Raw genomic sequence first — 19,819 nt, 5'->3', positions numbered from 1 at the left:
AAACACCAGTTACTCGCTTTAAAGTGCACTCTTGCAAGACCTAAATAAACTTTGTTCCATCAGCTATATCCAGCATGATGATTACCATGCACCTTTACTTCAAAGTTGGATATTGAAATTAGCAACCAAATTCGGATTACAAAAAGGGAGAAATTTGATAAAGTTGTCTGTACATCAAAGTTACAATTAAGAGGCTTCAATCAGTCCCAAGACTCCAGGACAGAACACATGCAAGATGCAGTTCCTGTTTTCTCCTACTATACACTTTGGAAACAGCCTGCACCTCGACATACCGAAACTCTCCCAGCTCTATAAACATGTATACATTTAGCAAGCCTAGAAACCACTGTAAGAAAATGACAAGACAGAGTAGGAAAAACGAAAGAAAGAGACATCATGCACATTTAGGAGACCAAAACATACACCAGGAGAATCTTCGAGTGTAAGCAGAATGCTTCACCTACTTCCCTTGATGAATATCAATTTGTAACTGTATCTATAAACAAAATGCTCCATCTGTCTCTTCAATAGTTTTTCTCAAGTATTATGGAGTATCCATAACCCAAAAACCGGATACTGACTTGAACACAGAATTATCGCATCCAACATTAGCTTCACTATTTACCATATGTACTTGAATATTTTGTGCACTAATTAGCACACAATGCCAGAAACTTTTAATAACCTCTGAGCTACTTTTCCATCACTGCTTCTATAGTGTAGTAGTTAGCTACTTCCCATGCATGCTCAGCTCTTCTCCAGCTTCTCGTCAAAAGTACCTTTTGGACTATCCAGAGAGTCGCCAGTGTAAGATCCATCAGGCTGTCGGATACAGATATTCAGATTGCTGGATGGAAAAATCTCCTGAGCAACACAAAATTGGCTCAAATTAGGTCAAAAAAACACATCAAAGTATTCTTTCCTAAAGGGCGCCTCCGAAGTATGTTCATGGTTCAAAGACAGTTTAGAGAAAGATACTATATCAATGATCTCCTACACTATGCAATATCTCTCGCTCCATATACAGGAGCAGCTCTAGCTGAATAGTTGATGTACTGTGAATGACATAATAATGTGTGACAGCAAATTGATTGCAATACACTTGGATACAAGCTATAATGACTGTATGAAAGTACAGACAGTGAAAGTCATGTTCTTTCAGCAATTAAGGAACTAGTTCAAGATAGAGTCTGGGGAGGTATGCACACATGCATTCATCGAAGCATGAATTAAAAAGATATCACTTTCCTTTGATCTTCCTTTTTTCAGTTCTTCAAAAGACAATGGTGTCAGCAGTCATGTTAACCGCTTGATTTGTGATTCTGCCATTAAATGTTTCTATATCTTAGCTCCTACGACAAACATTTCTTAAGGATTGATAGAAGGTACGAGTAAGACATAATGGCATTACTAAAAGATTCTATACATCATTTGGTTAGCGAAGCTGTGATTTGTGAAGCTTACTACAAAGTCCAACAGAAACTAGTCATACATACCTGATCACCAATGCCTTCACCTTCTGACTGGAAAAGAATTGGACGGCATCGCTTATCTTCATTCATTAAGCTTGAATTCTGGAAATGCGCAACCAGTGCAGTCTTTCCCTGGATACGTGCGTATGCCAAGGAAGCAACCTTTTCACTGTTAAACTTTTCCCATTTCTTGCCATTGAAAACCTGCAAAGATTCCCTTGTAAGATGCCACCCTAGCATTCATACCTTCAGAGCCACTAAAAAGTAAGATGTATGACCATGAGGACACACATAATCAAATGAAGCGATTCACTCACTCAGGAAACTTAACGGACAAACACCAAATAACAAACAACATGACAAGAACAGCTAATGAATACCAGCTTAACCTAACTAGATAACTTGGAATAGAACACCAAAAGCAAATGGAGAAAGATAGTCATGTTTAGCTTTTAGACAACTCAAGCATATAAGGTTCGGAAGAACCATCAACCTCATAGAAGGAGATTATATGTGAAGGAGACACCATGTTGATGAAGGCATAACCAACGTTGCATTTGTTCTGCACCATAGTAAAAAATGTCTTAAGATGAGGTTTGGCATGATAATTAGAGAAAAGCACCCAGATTCATTGGAAAAGTAAAACCCTAACCTTAAAATCTATTGGCAAGTAGAGGAAATCATAGGTACCCTTGTGAGTTTCATCAATAGCGGCAAGTAACATCTTTGAGGTGTACCTTACAATTGGAAAAGAAGGAATAAGTCATTGCATATGACAAAGTTCCAGACAAAGTTATACTAACAGCAACAAATCTTAGATATATTTTATGTTGCACTTACTTGTTGGGGATGTTTTTAATCATTAAAGTAGTCCTAGTATCTTCCCCCTTAACTATTTTCTCCAAATCAAGCAGATACTGTTTCTTGTTGTCTATCTGATTCCCACCCTCAATCCTACGATTTCGACCACGCTCAGCTAATCCCTCAAGGTTGGTTGTCCCTATTCCTCCATAAGATCCATTTCCAAAAAATAAGGGTCCATTCCGTGACAGTGACATCATCCTAGAACTTGGAGAACCACCTTCACTGAAGCTTCCACTAAGAGGCAAACCAATATTCAGAGCCCCCATATTCATCAGATGGTTTCCATTATTGGGACTCAAACCCGCACTTCCAAATGGAACTTGGCTTATGTAGGATGCATCTGGTGACTCGGGTAGAAAACCAAAACGTCTTTCCAAAGGAATTCCTGATGGAGCAGATCCTACATGATGATGTGCAGCAAGGAATGAGCCTTGTCGACTGGAATATGGATGGCCTTGTCCATGTCTACCCGATGCAAATGGATGACCAACAGTTGATGTTGACCAAGTAGAAGAATTTGCTCGTTCTGCTTGAATAGTAGGACTTCCCCAAAGAAACTGTGGACCAGAAAGTGTTCCAATACCAGAGGAGTTGGAGTTCAAGTCAAGGAAAGGGGAGACAGGCCCGGGACTTGAGCTTAACTTCTGCTTAGGAATAGAATAAGAATTCTCGATCAAAACTCCTGGTGCTGGTTTTTTATCAGTTACTAATTGGTTCATGTGGCTTACCCTTCCAGATTCTTTACCAATTGGTGCAATTTTCCCGGGGCTTGATACGTGGCCTGGAAGAATTGAGGCCAGTCCAGGTAAAGGATTGCTGCTCATGGTGTTTATAGATCCCAAACCATGAGACTGACCATAACCATGCAATGGAGCTGGTTCAACAGGACTCCCAAAATTGGGCCAACCTATCAGATGATTCGAGAACAGACTCAATACCTCATAAATGGCATCAAACTGGAAAGAGCACTATATGTGGTTCTACTTCCAAACACAAGACGTACTTCTACTCAATTTAGACATACCAGGAGGAGAATTTGCAACAGGCGAACCAACTTGATGTCGTAAGGATCGAGTTTCATCATGTTCCAGCTCTTGACTCAGCTGCTGCATCAGGCTAGACAATAAAGCAACCAGAAAGCAGTTGTAATTTTAAGGAACCAATATCCTTATACATCCCAAAATGATATATCAAACCATTGGTGTCCTTTCAGTGTAAAACTTCTGAGAATAGATTATAAGCAGTGAATCTCATTCTCCCTCAATACCAAAAAAAAATTGATGGATGTATACATTTCTATAAGCATCTTAGCCAGTTTAATCTCACCAAGCACAGATAATAGCTTGTAATAAGGCGTGCTTAAGTAGTTAAGTCATAATTTAATATTCTATCTTTCTGTCCAATATTAAGCTAAGATGATACGTAAATTCTAGTATTACTTCCTCCACCTTGAACAGACTGTCCTATATTGACTTGGAACCATTTTTAGTGTCAAAGTTAAAATTTCATATTATATTTATACATAAGTTAAAGAAGGATAAAAGTCATGTTAAAGACCACACACTTTTTAACAGTAATCTGAGAGGTGATGGGAAACACATGGGATGAACTGAACTTTCTTATAGGAAGAGTAAAAAGTTCCACTGAAGGTTAGTAACAGGAAAACAGTTGAAAGGAAAAATGAGAAATAGAAGATGAGGAAGCAAATAGTTTAGTCAAAAAACCAAAAACTCAAATAAATACTAAATGGAAAAGAATCTAGTTCGTACTTTCTACGGGCTCCACCAGGCCGGCTAGGTTCAAGTTTTATGCGTTTCCCAGCAATGTCACTCCTATTTAATGCCTTAAGAGCTGCATCCGCAGCTCTAACATCAAAAAACTCGATGAACTTATGATGCCGTTTATGTGGAGTTTCTCGGATCTGCAATTTGTACACAAAAGATTCCAGACCTCATACATCTTGACAGAAAATCAAAGGGCACATAAAGAAAAAAGAAAAGATAGCAGCAAGAAAAACTAAATAGATATTCTAATAGGAGAAATAGGCACCTCTTTAATTTCCCCATAAGCTCCAAATATTTGACGGAGGTCATCATTTGATACTGATGCATCCAAATTAAAAACTACAAGAGTCCCTTGATTAATGTCCTTCTCTGATGGATTATCCTGAGTAATCCAAGAAAAATAATGTTTTCTGACACCATTGCACTAAGTAGTTATTCTAAGTACTGATAAAAATAAAAGATCAAAGCCTTTGATGAACCTTGGGGATGGAAAAATGAATATCGAGTCTTCTTCGTCGTAAAGGCTTGTTTTGCAATCCACGCATTGCAGTTCGAGCAGTTCGGATATCATAGTAAGATATCATCACAAACCCTCTATGCTTACAAGCAGTATATAAAGTTCTAATATCCCCATATTGCTGCAAGAAGATATCATTAAGTGATCAAATAGCAGTTTATGGTAATTATCAGTATGACGGAAGGATTGAACAGAAAAAACCAGGGTGCTGCACATGTGTGGGATTTGGGGACAGCCAGTATAATGACGGTGATAGGATTGGACTTGAAGCAGCTCAAATGGAATGAAAAGCAAAATCACTTGCAAAGATAAATGAAATATCTATTACATCAGGAATATTACTACAAATTCCTGACTAATATTTTCTAAGTCTTGAGTTCACAAACTGAAGGTAACGAAGTTAAGGAGTTCAATGCCTTGGCAGGAATGCAACTGAGCATATCCACTAAGACAAAGATCTCCTGTTTTTTATCACTATCATCTTCTGGCATTCTAAATTTATCTTTTCCAGAGACTTTTCAAGGAAGTGAAAGACTGTAGAACCAACACAAAATACTGCCTTACTCTTCATTCAACTTCCACAATAAAAATTTTTCCTGCTCAGAAAATATAGATTAGCTACATATAAAATAGTTGCTACCATGGAGATTCTAGAAATTTTAATAATTTCAACCGTCAATTGTCCAGGTCTCAGCCCATATTCCATCCTATCAAAATGCATCTAGTCAGATCTTGATCCAAATGAACTGCCAATATCTGTATAAATGGACTGGAGTAGAATCTTGTTACTACCGTCCCATAAGGACCTGGAACTAATAGTAGTTTAAAAAAGGCGCATTGTTTATGCACACATCTAAAGCTTAAATGGCAATACAGCTCATCAATATATATCCAAGTGAATATCGTTTATGATAACAAGTTAACAACAAAGAAAGAAACTTCTTTCTGAAAGCTCTAAAATTTTATCCAAAACTAGCGAAACTGTAAAACTTATGAAGAGTGTATCTCCTAGGGTTCAGTGAATTTGGGCATGTACTACTCCTAAAAGACCAATCAATAATCAGATCAAGTCTGGATCATGTAGTAACAATAGATCATAGTCTTAGATATACTAACTGAATCCAAACCCACCTACAGCCCCAGTCTAAGATATATAGAGCAACACCCTGGACTTTACCCAGAAGCACATTCAAAAGAAAATGGAAAAGTTATCAATACATACCCAGGGTGACACAAATGGGTGCAGACATAAACATGCACTTGCTCTGTACTTTAGATACAGAGGAAAAAATGGAAGCAGAGGTCATCACAAGCAAACAGAACATGTAGCAATTAAGTAAACTATAAAACATTTTCAAAAACAATGTTGTTACACGAGTACCTCAAAGAGAGATCTCAATTCTGAGTCCTCCACATTACTATTAATGTTCCGGACGAATAACGTCCTAGAAGGATGCTCTCCATATGGGTGTTCTCCAGCAACAGTTCCCACGCCGTTTGGAACAGCATAGTGCACGCTACTGTTTCCAGGAATACCGTCAGGCAAGCTCAACTTTGACAGACCATTAATGAGGTTTTCTTGGGGTTCAGCTTCCATTTCTAGTCCCCCACCACTGCCAAAGATATCATCGTCCAAATCCTCCACTTGAGTAGGCAACTCACTGAGGTCAAAATCATCCATTACACCAGCTAATAACTCCTCCTCATCACCAGGAAGCAAGTTACCAATTGGACTTGGTTCACTACCTTCAAATACATCTTTACCGTCATCTTCAAGATTAAGTTTAGTTAAGTTAGGAAGCCCATCATCAACTGATTGAAGACTTTGTTCGGAGTCACCATAATTTACTGCATATTAGCAAAGAAGTGGTAAAAATATAAACTTATATCCCCAACTAAGAGCATCTCCCAAAAAAGATCAGGCTTACACTTTGCATGTGGGAGGACAGGTAACGAGCTAGAGAATAAGCTTGCATCACTTGATGCATGATAAGCACCAGTACGAAGGGGAATCCTCCATGCATTTCTCTCCTTTCCAGAAATATTAGCTAATGGATTGTCCAAGGGACCTGCAAAAAGACATAAAACAATCAAGACAAAAAAAAAATTCACATAATTTATAAGAACCTGGTTAATCCAGCAGAAGATAGAGCACCTTCATCACGTAAATTAGAACTTTTTGAGGCCTGCTCCATCAAAGCACTTTCTGCATACAGAATGCAGGTGAAGTATACTGGTATAAGTATCCAGAGTCTAAAAGATTTCATAAGTCACCAAAGTGTAGAGTTTCCAGATTTACAAATAAAGTAGTGCAAATGAAATTCTGTACCAAAAGTTTTTTGGTTTGAAGCACTGTTTATGTTATAATAATAAAGAGAATTACTTCTATCTTGTGGTCAACTATTTCAGATTTGAAATTGATTTTTCTGCTTCTCATACTACAAGTTCAGACCATTATCTCATATTGTTCTGAAGAGAAATTTACAAATGGCAGAAAGGATATGAACAAAATTAAAATGACAAATATAAAAAATCAAGTACACAGCTTAATTCTATTTTCTCTCTTACACAAAAGCTAATAATTGTAAGTATTATTTGACCACCCAACGGTGATTTTCTTTCACTTTGCATTGGAAGAAATTTGGTAAACATGGACAATGGTAACATAGAAGAAGATTCAAAAGCCAGCATGTTGAATTTGTGGCAGTAAATGATCTTCACACAAGTAAACACGGAATACACTGAAATAGATTGAGTTGCTTTACATTGGCTTCCTAATTTATCTCCTTCAGAAACCCTTCTTGGAAAACTCTCCCAAATTTGTATTAAAGCTCTCCAAAACTCTCTGAGAACATTTGATGACACCTTCAAAAGGTCTTCAAAAATTTTCTAAAAATGTTTGTCTCAATCTCCTTAACACAATTCTGAATAAATGCAAAAACTGCACGGACACAATAATTCTTTTGCTCCCGCTTTGCTTATTCCAAGTCAACAGAAAATAACTTTCCAAATAAATACTTGGGAGAATCCAAGTAACTCGAGTTTCCTTTTTTTTTTCCTTGACAACAAGCAGACTTATTGATAACTGTATACCATCAAGCTCACCAAACTTAAATGCACTAGATTTCCAAACTCCTTAAACACTCAACATGCTTATTTAGAAAGCAACCTGAAATGATGACACAAGTAACCCATTTAAGTAAAGTCTATATTCTTAGGTATATTCTAATGCTTACAAAGTAACATACAGATGCACATTGGCTAGATCCAAACCTCTTAATGGCCATACAGAATATTAGCACTTCTATGCAGTGCTTCTCATGTACATCAAAAAAAACAAAAGCGAGTTTACTTGTGAAACTGAAACTAATTTTGATCTTAAGATGAGTCACAAACCCATGGATTGATTAAGGCCTACAAGAAACAAAAGCCACTAAAGAAATGAAATAACAAATAAAAACCCAAAACAAAAGAGGTGGCGAAAAAAGAACACACCTAAGGTGCTTAATTACATCTTTTCCTAAACAGCGCCTAGGGGATGAGGATGTTAGCTAGTGAGAGCAATTATTTTCCATGAAGTAAACACTTCTAACTTATCAAAAAGATTGTGGGAAGGGGGGGGGGGGGGGGGGGGGGAACACTTGTAAATGAAAGTGTCAGCTATCCTGTAACTGCCCTCTAGTGAAAGAGGAAAGCTCATAATGTACTCCGATATATGAACTGAGATTGATCCTTCTAGAATGCTAATTTATAGAGTTTGCAGGGCTTAAAAAGTAAACTAACATATATTTAAGACAACCATTATTCCATTAGTCTTTTAAGAATTAAAAGCAGGCAATGAACTACTAAGCTTTATAGAAAAACCAGAATAAATAAAGTGAAGCTACAATGATTTCCACCAAAAGATAATAAAGCAATTAAGAAGTTGAATGTTCACAGGCGTAAAAGTTCATCAAACGACCACATGATTCCTCCAAAAAACAGATACACTTAAGGTGCATAATTTATGCGGACACAACCAATGCATCAGACAATTCAAGATAGAATTCAACAAATTTACGCAACAATTAAATTGATCATGGAAGGTAAAAATCATTTTGTTCAACAAACGCCAGAAACTCACAACACATAACACTAAACAAAATTAACTAGAATTGATCAAATTCCAGTAAAACCAACAAAAACCACCAAATAAGATCAACGAACTTTCCAAACTCGAGCATAACTTCACTTTAGTATAACAAAGAACTAGCCAAATAACCAGGTCCAATCATACCACAATCAAAGTAAAGATCACAACTTTACATCGTATATGAACTTATATACTAGTAAAAATCACAACTTGAGGATCAAAATCAATCTCGACTGCAACAAAAATTAGAAACCCATCTCCCAAATCACTTTAAAAAATAGAAACATAAAATTAAGCGGGAAAAAACGAAAAACCCACCTCAATTTTCCTCACAAAAATTAAAATATTTTACATAACAAGACAAGAAAGGGGGCAGCAAGAGTACCTTCATAAAGAGAACAAGAGACGACAAACAGGGAAAAATAAGAGAGAGGGAGGAAAGAAGAGAGAAGAAACAATCACAAAAGACCTCGAGGAATTTGGAAAAGTGAGTTAAATTAGTGAAGAAGAAGTAGTTGTAAAACGCTGAGGAGAGATGAGTTGAGGGGTTGGTTTCGTAGAAGCAGAGAAATTGTTTTCTTCTACTCTTTCACTTCCTTAATCCTTCTCTCCCGCCGGAATTTACTATATACACTATCAGAGATTAAAAAAAAAATTATTAGAGCTTTTTTATTGTAAAGCTGCAAAGGGGAAAGAGAAAGAGGAAAACTGCTACTCAGACAAAGGGGAAAGAGAGTTGGGGAAGCATTTGGGATGAACAAATAAAACCCACACATGAAAAGGTCCCAAAAACACACACTACACACAGTGGAGACTGGAGAATGATTGGAGGGAAAAATAAGGAAATTTCATCATTGCCCCGTCCCTCTCCTTCCCCTTCTCTCTCTGCAATTCTTTTCCTGCCATGAAAATAGAATAAAATAATGGGGTCTTAATGACATAAATTATTGAATATGTGCATTCATTATTCAATCATCCTTTTCTTTCTTTTCTTTTTTTTTTAATTACATCACTTGATTTTTTTAAAAAGAATAAAGAGATTTTGGATATACTGGATCAAGAAAATAAGACTTGATACAGTAGGTTTTTACTACCATCATAATACAAATTTGACAAATAATCAGAGCTATCGCTATGATTTTATTCAACTTTTTCTCTCACGAAATTTTTGCTAGATTTTGAATAAATTAAAATGATGGTTTTCATTTTAATTTGTCATTGAATGTGTTTAGATGGCAGATTATTTAAAATAATTTTTTGAAAAAAATCTATAAGACTTTTTAAATGTGACGTGTATATAAGAGAAATAGGTGATTCGAAAATGTGTAAATAAATTTGTGCAAATAGTTCACTATTTTTTTTTCATTTTTGAATTTTGTTTGTTTCTTCTAAGTATTTTGTTGTTGTGGCCCTTTGTGGGGGAGTGGAGAAAATTTGGCTGCATTTGAATTCCATTTGGAGTCCGTTGACAGCACGTACTTAGTTGGAGTGGATAATTGGGATGGGAAAAAAAAACTCTTGACCTTGACCTGAGGGGAAATTACTGAAATTGCCACTGGTTGGTACATGGGGATGATTCCTGACATTGTGGTAGAGTCAAACTGAGGAGAAAAATGCACTTCAGTTACTTTTTTGTTTTCTTTTGGTTTTGCATAAATATTTATGAGTATAACAAGAATCGGTTCCGAAATATTAAAAAAAAAAGAAGAGTTTAACAAGAATCCCAAAAATATTACTCAAACAAATTTACCTGATTTATGTTGATAAAAAGTCAAATTTTCATTGAATTGAGTGCTATGTGAATTCGAGTTAAGTCGAGAGACTAAAGTGTATGTGTTTTTCTTTAATCTGTTTTGGATAATTTTAGGTGTTATTTGATGATGGGTTTTTTTTTTTTTTGTTTAATTTGGGACACCAAGTAAGCACATTAAAAGAGGAAAGTGGATCAACTATTAATGTTTTAAAATTATCACCAGCTTCCTGAATTGAAATATTTTTGCACGGAAAAAAAAATTTGTCAAAATTATAACACAATGGACTCACTTTTACGGTATAACCAAATTGACAAATCCTTGATTATAGGTAGCTTTGCATGGATCAATTTTTAGGCATATGAAGACTACCCAATCAATGCTCCATGCATGTTTGAGCTTTCTAAGCCTTGTTTGGATTGTAACTTTTCGTTGGAAAATTACGTTATTTTTCATGATCACATTCCCCTGTTACCTTTTTCCCTCACATATATCAAATCGCTACAGTATTTTTTTTCATGAAAAATCATAAAAAATGCAATCCAAACACAATATTTGTACATGTTGCCAATTTGATTGAAGGAACCATTTTAAGATATTCATGCTAAAACAAAAACAAAAAGCTAAGAATAGACGTGTAGATCAACAAACATTTTCTCCTAATCTTCTGCTACTACTATGAATGTGATAGGATAAAAAGCACAACGCATAGACTAGCTGACAAGGAAAAGCAAACCAAATGGACTTGCCGATAAGGAAAAACACCAAAAAAAGCAAAAGGGAAAAACACGATGACAAAAGAAAACAAAGGGTTTTCTGATCTCTGTCTGCTAAGATAATCTGTAGTAAATGGGCTCTGTTTGGATTGCTGAGTTTTTCAAAAATTAGTTTTTCAAATAATTTTTAAAAAATATTCTAAAAAGTAGTTTAAATTTTTTTAATATTTAAAATATATTCTAAAAACTCTTCTACTCTCTAATATTTTAAAATATTTTCTAAAAATATTCTAAAATATACTATAAAAATTTTGTCACAGTAAAATTTTTTAAAAATATATCCAAAAATAGCTAATCCAAAAATACCCCCATATTTATTGTCTCCTATCCCATTTACATACTTTTTCCAATTTAGTCTCCCTTATCCAAAACACGAATACCAGTGACTTATCTTAATGAATTGCAAATACAGTAGTGGTTACGTAAACTCACGTTAAAAACACAAGATGAATTGTTGGTACAGACAAAGATAGACATGCATTATGTAATTACTACAATTGAAGAGGGATAAAAATATAAGGCTCAGGTATAGTTAGTACATAGGACTGGCGGCTGAAATGATCACGTGGAATAGGCCCGCAAAAGCCAAGAAATTGGCTGAAGTGTCGGAAGCGACAACAGATCCTATACGAGTATTATTTTCTGACTGACAGAGATTTGTGTTTTTCCTATCAGTTGGAGGCTAAGAATGAATCCAAAGGAGTGTTTAACTCGTCGGATTACAAATTCATCTGGTTTGAGTTTGACGACTGCTCTGATTCTCTGCTAATTCATTCCGTAAAAGAGTAGAACTTGATCAAAGCAGACGATTAACCTAAGTCTAATGTCCTAATCGGCTACTCCCATAAAAGAAATATCCATTCAATGTGGGACACGTTTGATAGTAGCAAACATGTGAGTCATGCATCTAAACCTCTTTTTTTTTCTGTATAAGAAAAAAGTTTAGATGGATTCGACTCCAATTACTATTACAAGTCAAGTGATGCTTTCGAGACCATAGGTTGATACAAATCGTTCATCGAGATCATATGTCATTTATAGAAGCTGTTACAGATCGTTCGCTAATACAATTCTCACGTCAACAGTTTAATTCTAATATACGATATTTTGTGAGACAGTGACTCTTTCTTATCAATTGAACCAACTTGTACTCGCCTAAACATCTAGTATACTGCCTCCTTGTAGCTAGTATTCAATTAATCCGTTCTATTGCATCATGTTTTAGTAACACACAACAAAGAACTTCTCAATTATAAACTGAAAAAGTTTCTAGGTTTATAAAGCATATTTTGCACATTCTTATCATGACTTGTCTTCATAGAATTCATCTTTTACAATGTTTTCTTGGATAAGGTTGAGATTTTTAAATTGTTTGCGAATCATTATTCGTATAGTGATGGTGATGATTGATCTAGTCATTTTTTACCACCTTATTTAATTTCCATCCAATTTCTGTTTGTGATGTAACCCTAATAGTTTGTTATTATAACCATGCTGTGTTACTTAACTGCCATTACTATTTTGGCTACTTGATTAGCAAGTCGCTTCCACATATTAAAATAACGGCTTGTCTAATCGGTGCCCGTTAGGTACTCATTAAGATATATTTTAAGTATCATATTTTGGAAGTGTAATAAGATTAATTATAAAAAATAAATAATTAGTGCCCCCTAGGTACTCATTAAAATATATTTCAAGTGTCATATTTTTTAAAGTATAAGATTAATTAGAAAAAATAAATAAAAAATACAATGAAATGTGGATAAAATTGAATAAGAAAAGTATATAAATGCATAAGAGGGTAATAATTATTAGTATATATATATACATATAGTAGATTAGGTGAATTTTAAATATATCATGAGTACATATTAGAAAAACCCTTAAAATAACAGTGAGTTAATACAAGATTTCGTAAACCCCTCAATCAATGGCACCTAAAACTAGATCCACAGAATCACCTGTACAGAAGTCATGTTATTTGCGGATATAAAAAAAATTATAAAATCGGAATAAGCTATTAGAATATCCTGATAAGTACGTCGACTGAGTTAATGTTTCACGCAGGAGCGAGTGAAAGGTAGCATCATCATCATTTTCTGTTGTCCGGAAAGGACAACAATAGAATAAAGAAAGAATTGCAGCCTAAATTTAGTACATAGCATGTACTAATTTTGTTCCTCAAACAAAAATATACTAGGATTACAAACAACGTCACAACTGCAACGCTGAAATCCCAAAACCTACATTGAAGTACATGTCCTGTTCTTCAAAGAAAAAAAAAAAAGTACATGTCCTGTCCACTTATGAAAGTACCTATTCATTTATATCTGTGTCAACTCACATCAATATTTATATTTTATTTTACGGCAACAATAACATTTCTGTAACATAAACTATCATAAGGGATAAAAGGTATAAGAATCTGACTAAATCAAAGAAGCGTTCTATCACTTTTTAAAATTTTTTTTTTTTACAGATAGGGTTCGAACCTCCAACTTACAGTTCAAAGAGGAATTTGATCCCTTATTGATCACATCAACATTTATGTTATTTATATTCAATTATTTATTTACTGTAACGCATCGCTTTTTTTGACGGTTAATATTCTCCCTACAATCACAACATAGGGTGGAGTCATCTATTTGTCATCCAGACATGTGAATCTAGTTTAGATGGGGTGTTTAAACCTTTCATGGGATATTTATGTGCATCAAATCTTGAACTTTTAACATCTTAGCCATAGGTTTAATTACATGGGATATTGTACAAGCTTACAAGGTACGGATCAAATCAATAACTAATGCTGCCAAGTGAATCATTGCTTAGTAAAACTCTTCAAGTCCACATTGAAAGCATCTTGAGGAATCATATTTACCTTAAAAGGCTGAAATGTTGAGTTGATTAATTTACATGCTCTAGTTGCTAGCAAGTTAAAATTGGCACATAAAATCCTCTGGATTTGCAACTTCTATTGCCTCCCCTTGTCAACTTTTTTTCTTTTTTTTTGGTTGCCAATGAATGACAATTGCTTCACTCCTAATTTGAATACCACTTTTCGTAGTTGATCACGGAATGGCTGGAGCAACGTTCTTGGAAATGTACGTTCCTAGTTATGAATGCTCCCGTTCATGTGCAAAACAAATTAAAAAAATATATCAAAAAAGAAAATGCCTTTGAAAATCTAATAACTATGGCTGCAAACGAACCGAGTCGAGTTGAACTTTGGCCTTATCGAGTCGAGCCTTGATTTAATTTCATCAAACTCGAACTCGAGTTCAAGCTCGACAAGCTGGTAATTTTCAAGCTCGAGCTCGACTCGATTCGAACAGAGCTCGAGCTCGAAAAAATAAAAAATAATTATTTTATTTTTTAAAAAATAAATAAAATAATAATTTTTCTTAATAAATAATAAAATATAAGGAATATTTATATAATTTTACAATTAAAAATAAAATTAAAAAATATATATATATATATATATTCTCGCGAGTCGGGTTTAATGTTTTGAGCTCGAGCTCGATATTAATCGAGTTCGAGTCGAGTTTGAATCGAGCGGCTCGATTCGTTTGCACCTCTATTAATAACGATATTAAAATTACTTGGTTACGTCTAGAATACATGAAGGACTTTTCTCATTTGTGCTAATACATTCCGTAAAAGAGTAAAACACGATTAATGGAGGATTACGCTTGTTTTAAGTCATATCATTCGAGAAAGGATTGAATTGAATAGTAAAGCATGATGGCCTGTAAGGAGGAGATCTTGAGATCTCAAGACCTCCCACTTACTCGTAGTTTATCATTTTCTTCGCGCACTGTTATCATCATTTGTCTTCTTAAGAGAGTTTCTAATTTTAAGCCCAACTGAAAGTAGACACCGTATAAAATGGGGTTAATAATACTTTGTCTCCTACAATCTATGGGATGGTAACGCTTCACTACTCTGCACTTCAAAACTACATATTTTGTCCCCTAAATGAATTAGTATATATTATTATTGTACTTTTAATTTTGGCCAACTCATGTGCATATTTTTCTCCTAGTAGTTCTCCATAGCTCACCGGACCATGAACAAAACACTATAGGCTGCCTGTGATGATTCACGTTAACATAATAATATGATGGGAAAGATGAAGGGCCTAGATTAGAAAAGAGAACCATTTCAGATTAGGTCACCAAGGAGTGTTTAACTCTCTGATTACAAATTCATCACGTTTGATGACTGCTCTCATTCTCGGCTAATTCATTCCGTAAAAAGGTAGAACTTGATTAAAGTAGATGATTAGCCTTTATTAAGTCTAACGCCCTAATCAGCTACAACCGAAATTTTTTTTTTTAATTTCCATTCAACGTGAGGCATGTTTGACAGTAGCAAATACTGTGTATGTTTATCACACATCCAAAACTCTGATATATACATCAGCAATGTTAGGAAAATTAATTCTACATGTTTCATGTAATTAATTTTTACCCAATATGCATAATTTTTTCCCTGATCCTTGACTACCTCCCTGCAGCCACTGTCCAATTAATCCATTCTATTGCATCAAGTTTTATCACCATAATAACAAGGAACTTCAGTAACAAACACAAAGAGTTTCGAGGTTTATAATACCTAATACTAATACTAATATATTTTCCACCCTCTTATCCTCATTTGCCTTCATAAAATTCATTTTTACAATAATGGTTTCTTGGATAAAGTTGAGACTTTTAAATTGTTTGCAAATCATTACCAAGTACAAAGATGGTGATGATTAGTCATCCTTCACCTCCTTATTTAATTGCCATCCAATTTCTGTTTGTCACGTAGCCCTAATGATTTGTTATTACAAATACGAGAGTTTATTGCCAAAATAACTATTCTTCTAGAATATATATTCAAAGTAACTTAATTTTAAAATTTATTACCTTTGTGATCCTTTTTTGCCACTTAGGCTGCATATGTGTCAGGATAGAGATAAAGACGTCCTCCATTTCTCTTCCTCATCTAATATTTTCTTCAATTTTCTCTATAAAGCTTCCCACAATTTTTTCTTTCGTTATCTTTCCCTTGTCAAACATAAACTAGGAAGCCAATATTTATATTAACAGCATCTAAAAAATATGTTTCGCAAGTCGATAATCTTAAGGTAGATGAAGATTATTTTCGTCTTATCAAATAGTAGGAAGGATAACATAAACAAATATGATAACCTTGAAATTTTTGTAATTGATTACATTTTTCGTTGCAATTTTTGGTGCAATTTTTGTATTTTTAAAATTATTTTTTGAAAAAATATATATGCAATAGGTTTGATACATTTAAAAAAATTCGGAGACCAATAATAGTAAGGTCAATATATGGTAAAATTTATTTTAGATAATTATAAGAAAATTATAAAAGTTATGCAATCTTCTTGTGCCTCTATAATAAAAAAAATTAAAATTTTAGTTAATGTTGTAAACTATAAACTGGATTAGAACTTTCCTTTCTTGTTATCCTACATGGCAATTAGGATAACTAGATGGGAACAATAATATCATTATGGTAATAAAATTTGAAAGTGAATCACATTGAGAATATTTTTTAGTAAGAGTGTTATTTTGGCAAAAAACTCCAAATACGAGATGTCTCACTCAACTGCCATTACTCTTTTGGATACTTGATGATTAATGAGTAATTAGAATTTTGTTCGTATCTTAACACGGTCTTCTTTTTTTTATTTATTATGAATATATACAAATATAAATAATTTAAATATAATTAACAATAATCCTATATGTTCATCTATATTAATGTATTCCAATTTAAATGTATTGATTTAAATATATTTAAAAAATTAATGTATTCTAAATGTTCATTAGTATTTTGGATACTTGATTAATAAATAATAACTCACGCAAACACATAATAATAGTAAGGACGATTGTGAGTCAATACAGATTTTTTACACCTTTATTATAAGCGGTTAAATGTTGTCATGTTCTCTAAACGCCCCAAATTTGTAACAATTGGAATCGGCAATGACCCGCCAATAAAACTATAAAATTAGTACGGCTTCTTTTACTTCTCTTTCGCTAAGACAGCAAACCCTAGGCTTACAGCAGTCAAGAAAGCCGCCACATTTGCTTTCAACTGATGGATGTGTTCCACTGTAGGGATGTAATCGTCGACGGACGGAATATTGAGAAATTGTCTGATGTCCAGGAGATTGGGTCTCCGGAGGGAGAGAATGGCGAGCCGTCCCACCTCAGTTCTATCGACGATCGACTGAAAGGGATGACTGATGTCAAGGGTATTGCGTCTCCGGGCAGTACTGGGTCCCTGGAGAGACAGAATGCCGACCCGCTGCACCTCTACGAACAATTGGAAGCCATTAAGAAACAGTCGCATGACATGCAGAAGAAACTATCCGAGATGCACAAAGATATCATCAATCTGAAAGATAAAGTGCGCCGGAATCGCGAAAGAGACCGCCATTGGTGGATAGGTGCAATGGGAAATGAAATATGTCGTTCAATTGAAGTTGGATTTTTTATTTTGGCTGCGAAAGGGGCAATTGAGTTGATGAACGTGACGAAGAATTGCGTCCAAGATTTGGAAGGTGGAAGGGAAGGGAAATTTGAAACTTTCAAAATTGGGATTTTCAGGGGTAAACGGTAAACTGTGTTGTTTAGCCTACTATTACATTTGTGGTTTAGGTTGCAATGTACAAGAGCCCTGCTTTCTTTAGAGTCATTCTTAAATAAGTTGAGTTTTCTTGACTTCTCAGAAGCCTACTTTTTCAAATGGCAAGTATCTTATGCAAATTACAACAGCAAACAAGATTGTTGGATTACACACTTCTCTCTTTAAATATTCTCTCATTACACAAGGCTGCAGTTGTTGTCATTTACTATGTTCATCAATTGTGTACTATCTCCATTTCAGTTTTGCCATTTGTGCCTGGACAGAATTAGATGTCTATGGGTGGTGCAGTTAATAGTTAGAATGCAGAAAGTGATGTAAATAGAGAATAGTGTGTGGCAAAAATGGTTTGCTGGAGCATGTTTGTGAATCTCTAATATTTAGATGAAAGAATTACTCTCTCCCTACAGGTCATTGGTGATGAGAATTTGAGGCTTGGCTAGCGTATGGATAGTTCTAGCACAACCTTTGCTACAGTTTTTAAGTTTGATTTTAAAGGACTGATCTGATATACTTTTGTTAAGACTACTGTGGCAAAATAGTTAGAAGCCATGACCATTGTAGTTCAAGTCTAAGTAAATGTCATGTGAATGATGCCTGAGGATGATTGGTCAAACATGAGCCATTAACATTCTACGATGAGAAAACTTGATGCATTCTTCTTGTTAAAGACAATCGGCTGTTTGCTGTAATAATCAACATAGATCTATGGAGGTTGACCCAAGCTTCTATTTGTGTCCAATCCAACACCTGAGTTGACAGGAAATAACGACAACTTTGAGAAAACTGATTTTTGTTATGCTGCAAAAGGAAGCATGTCAGGATGATCGACGGGTTTAGGGTCATTTAGGAGGATTTCTGCTGAAGGAAGAAAAGTGGTGACTACTACTCTCATGTGTTTTCTTCTGGAGACCCTTCTGAGAAGTCATTCTAGGGCATTTGTCTTATTGAGTTTGGCATATTAGATTTCTTCGGGATTTTAGCATGTTGCATATCCCTTGTTCTTAAAATTTTAAAACTCAGTTAAATATGGCAGTTTCAAACTTTATTAGTATTTTTGCAAGCATTTTGTTAGAATCGAAACAGCTTAGTTCTGTAGCTTCTGCTGCACAGTTTATGCTTCCGAGCTCAAACAAACAAATGGCACAGCCGCTTAAAAGAGATTATCCCAAGATCTTAACTTAAACTCCTTCCTGGTCGGATGGGTGTGCACGTGATAAAGATAGTGGGCGGCTGGTTACATTTATTTCTTTCTCCTTAAATTCCAGAGGAGAATTTTAATAGAAGAACGCACGCTACCAAATCAAAAATAAATAAATAAACAATGGAGTAGCAGAGCGTTTGGCTGTGTCATCGTGAATATGCTGCTTGCTTCCATTTGCATAGATAGCATCACGAGATCGAGGAGAGCGTATAAATTTCTTCGCCCCCCGCCTCTCATCGTTTAACCATACGTCAGGAGCCTCTTACCCAAGCCAGATGCTGGAGAGAATCAAGAAAAGTTCAATTAAAGAGAGTTCCAGCAGCCAAGATGGAACTCAAACTCAAGCTCAAGCTCACGAGCAAATGAAACCCTTTCTTGCTGCCCTGCCTTATTATTTGATGGACAACTTGTAGGTTCTATACCGTCATACATATGAAGCTTTTCCATCTTATCAGGATCATACTTAATACTGCAGGGGATGACCTCAAAACCAACAATCTCTGCCTCAGAAATGACACCCATACCTTCTTCCCCAGTACCAATTATCTGCACACCAGCTCCTTCATATATTCAAGAATGAAAACCTTTTAACTTGAGACGTGATTGATGATGTAAGTAACCATTTTCACTACCTAGTGGCATGTAGC

General features: G+C 35.0%; 1 protein-coding gene across 2 annotated transcripts; it reads right to left on the bottom strand.

The window, feature by feature from the left end:
• Positions 1 to 136: 136 nt before the first annotated feature.
• Positions 137 to 9,295, bottom strand: LOC140007791 (protein MEI2-like 2). Of its 2 annotated transcripts, XM_072051111.1 has the most exons (14): positions 9,155 to 9,295; positions 6,793 to 6,843; positions 6,566 to 6,706; positions 6,019 to 6,485; positions 4,600 to 4,758; positions 4,386 to 4,502; positions 4,106 to 4,257; positions 3,361 to 3,452; positions 3,065 to 3,243; positions 2,313 to 2,980; positions 2,125 to 2,209; positions 1,966 to 2,034; positions 1,497 to 1,676; positions 137 to 864 (listed from the first exon to the last, which is right to left on the bottom strand). In XM_072051111.1, exons 2-14 carry the CDS (start codon positions 6,830 to 6,832, stop codon positions 748 to 750), a joined length of 2,466 nt encoding a protein of 821 aa, XP_071907212.1. In that variant the 5' UTR covers positions 6,833 to 6,843; positions 9,155 to 9,295; the 3' UTR covers positions 137 to 747. The 2 variants fall into 2 exon arrangements, with proteins under 2 accessions (XP_071907212.1, XP_071907211.1); XM_072051110.1 differs by having other exon boundaries at positions 621 to 864; positions 2,313 to 3,243.
• Positions 9,296 to 19,819: the final 10,524 nt, after the last annotated feature.

The sequence above is a fragment of the Coffea arabica genome, chromosome 5c, assembly GCF_036785885.1.
Source record: "Coffea arabica cultivar ET-39 chromosome 5c, Coffea Arabica ET-39 HiFi, whole genome shotgun sequence".
Lineage (NCBI taxonomy): Eukaryota > Viridiplantae > Streptophyta > Magnoliopsida > Gentianales > Rubiaceae > Coffea > Coffea arabica.
This window is presented reverse-complemented; position numbering and strand designations above follow the sequence as displayed.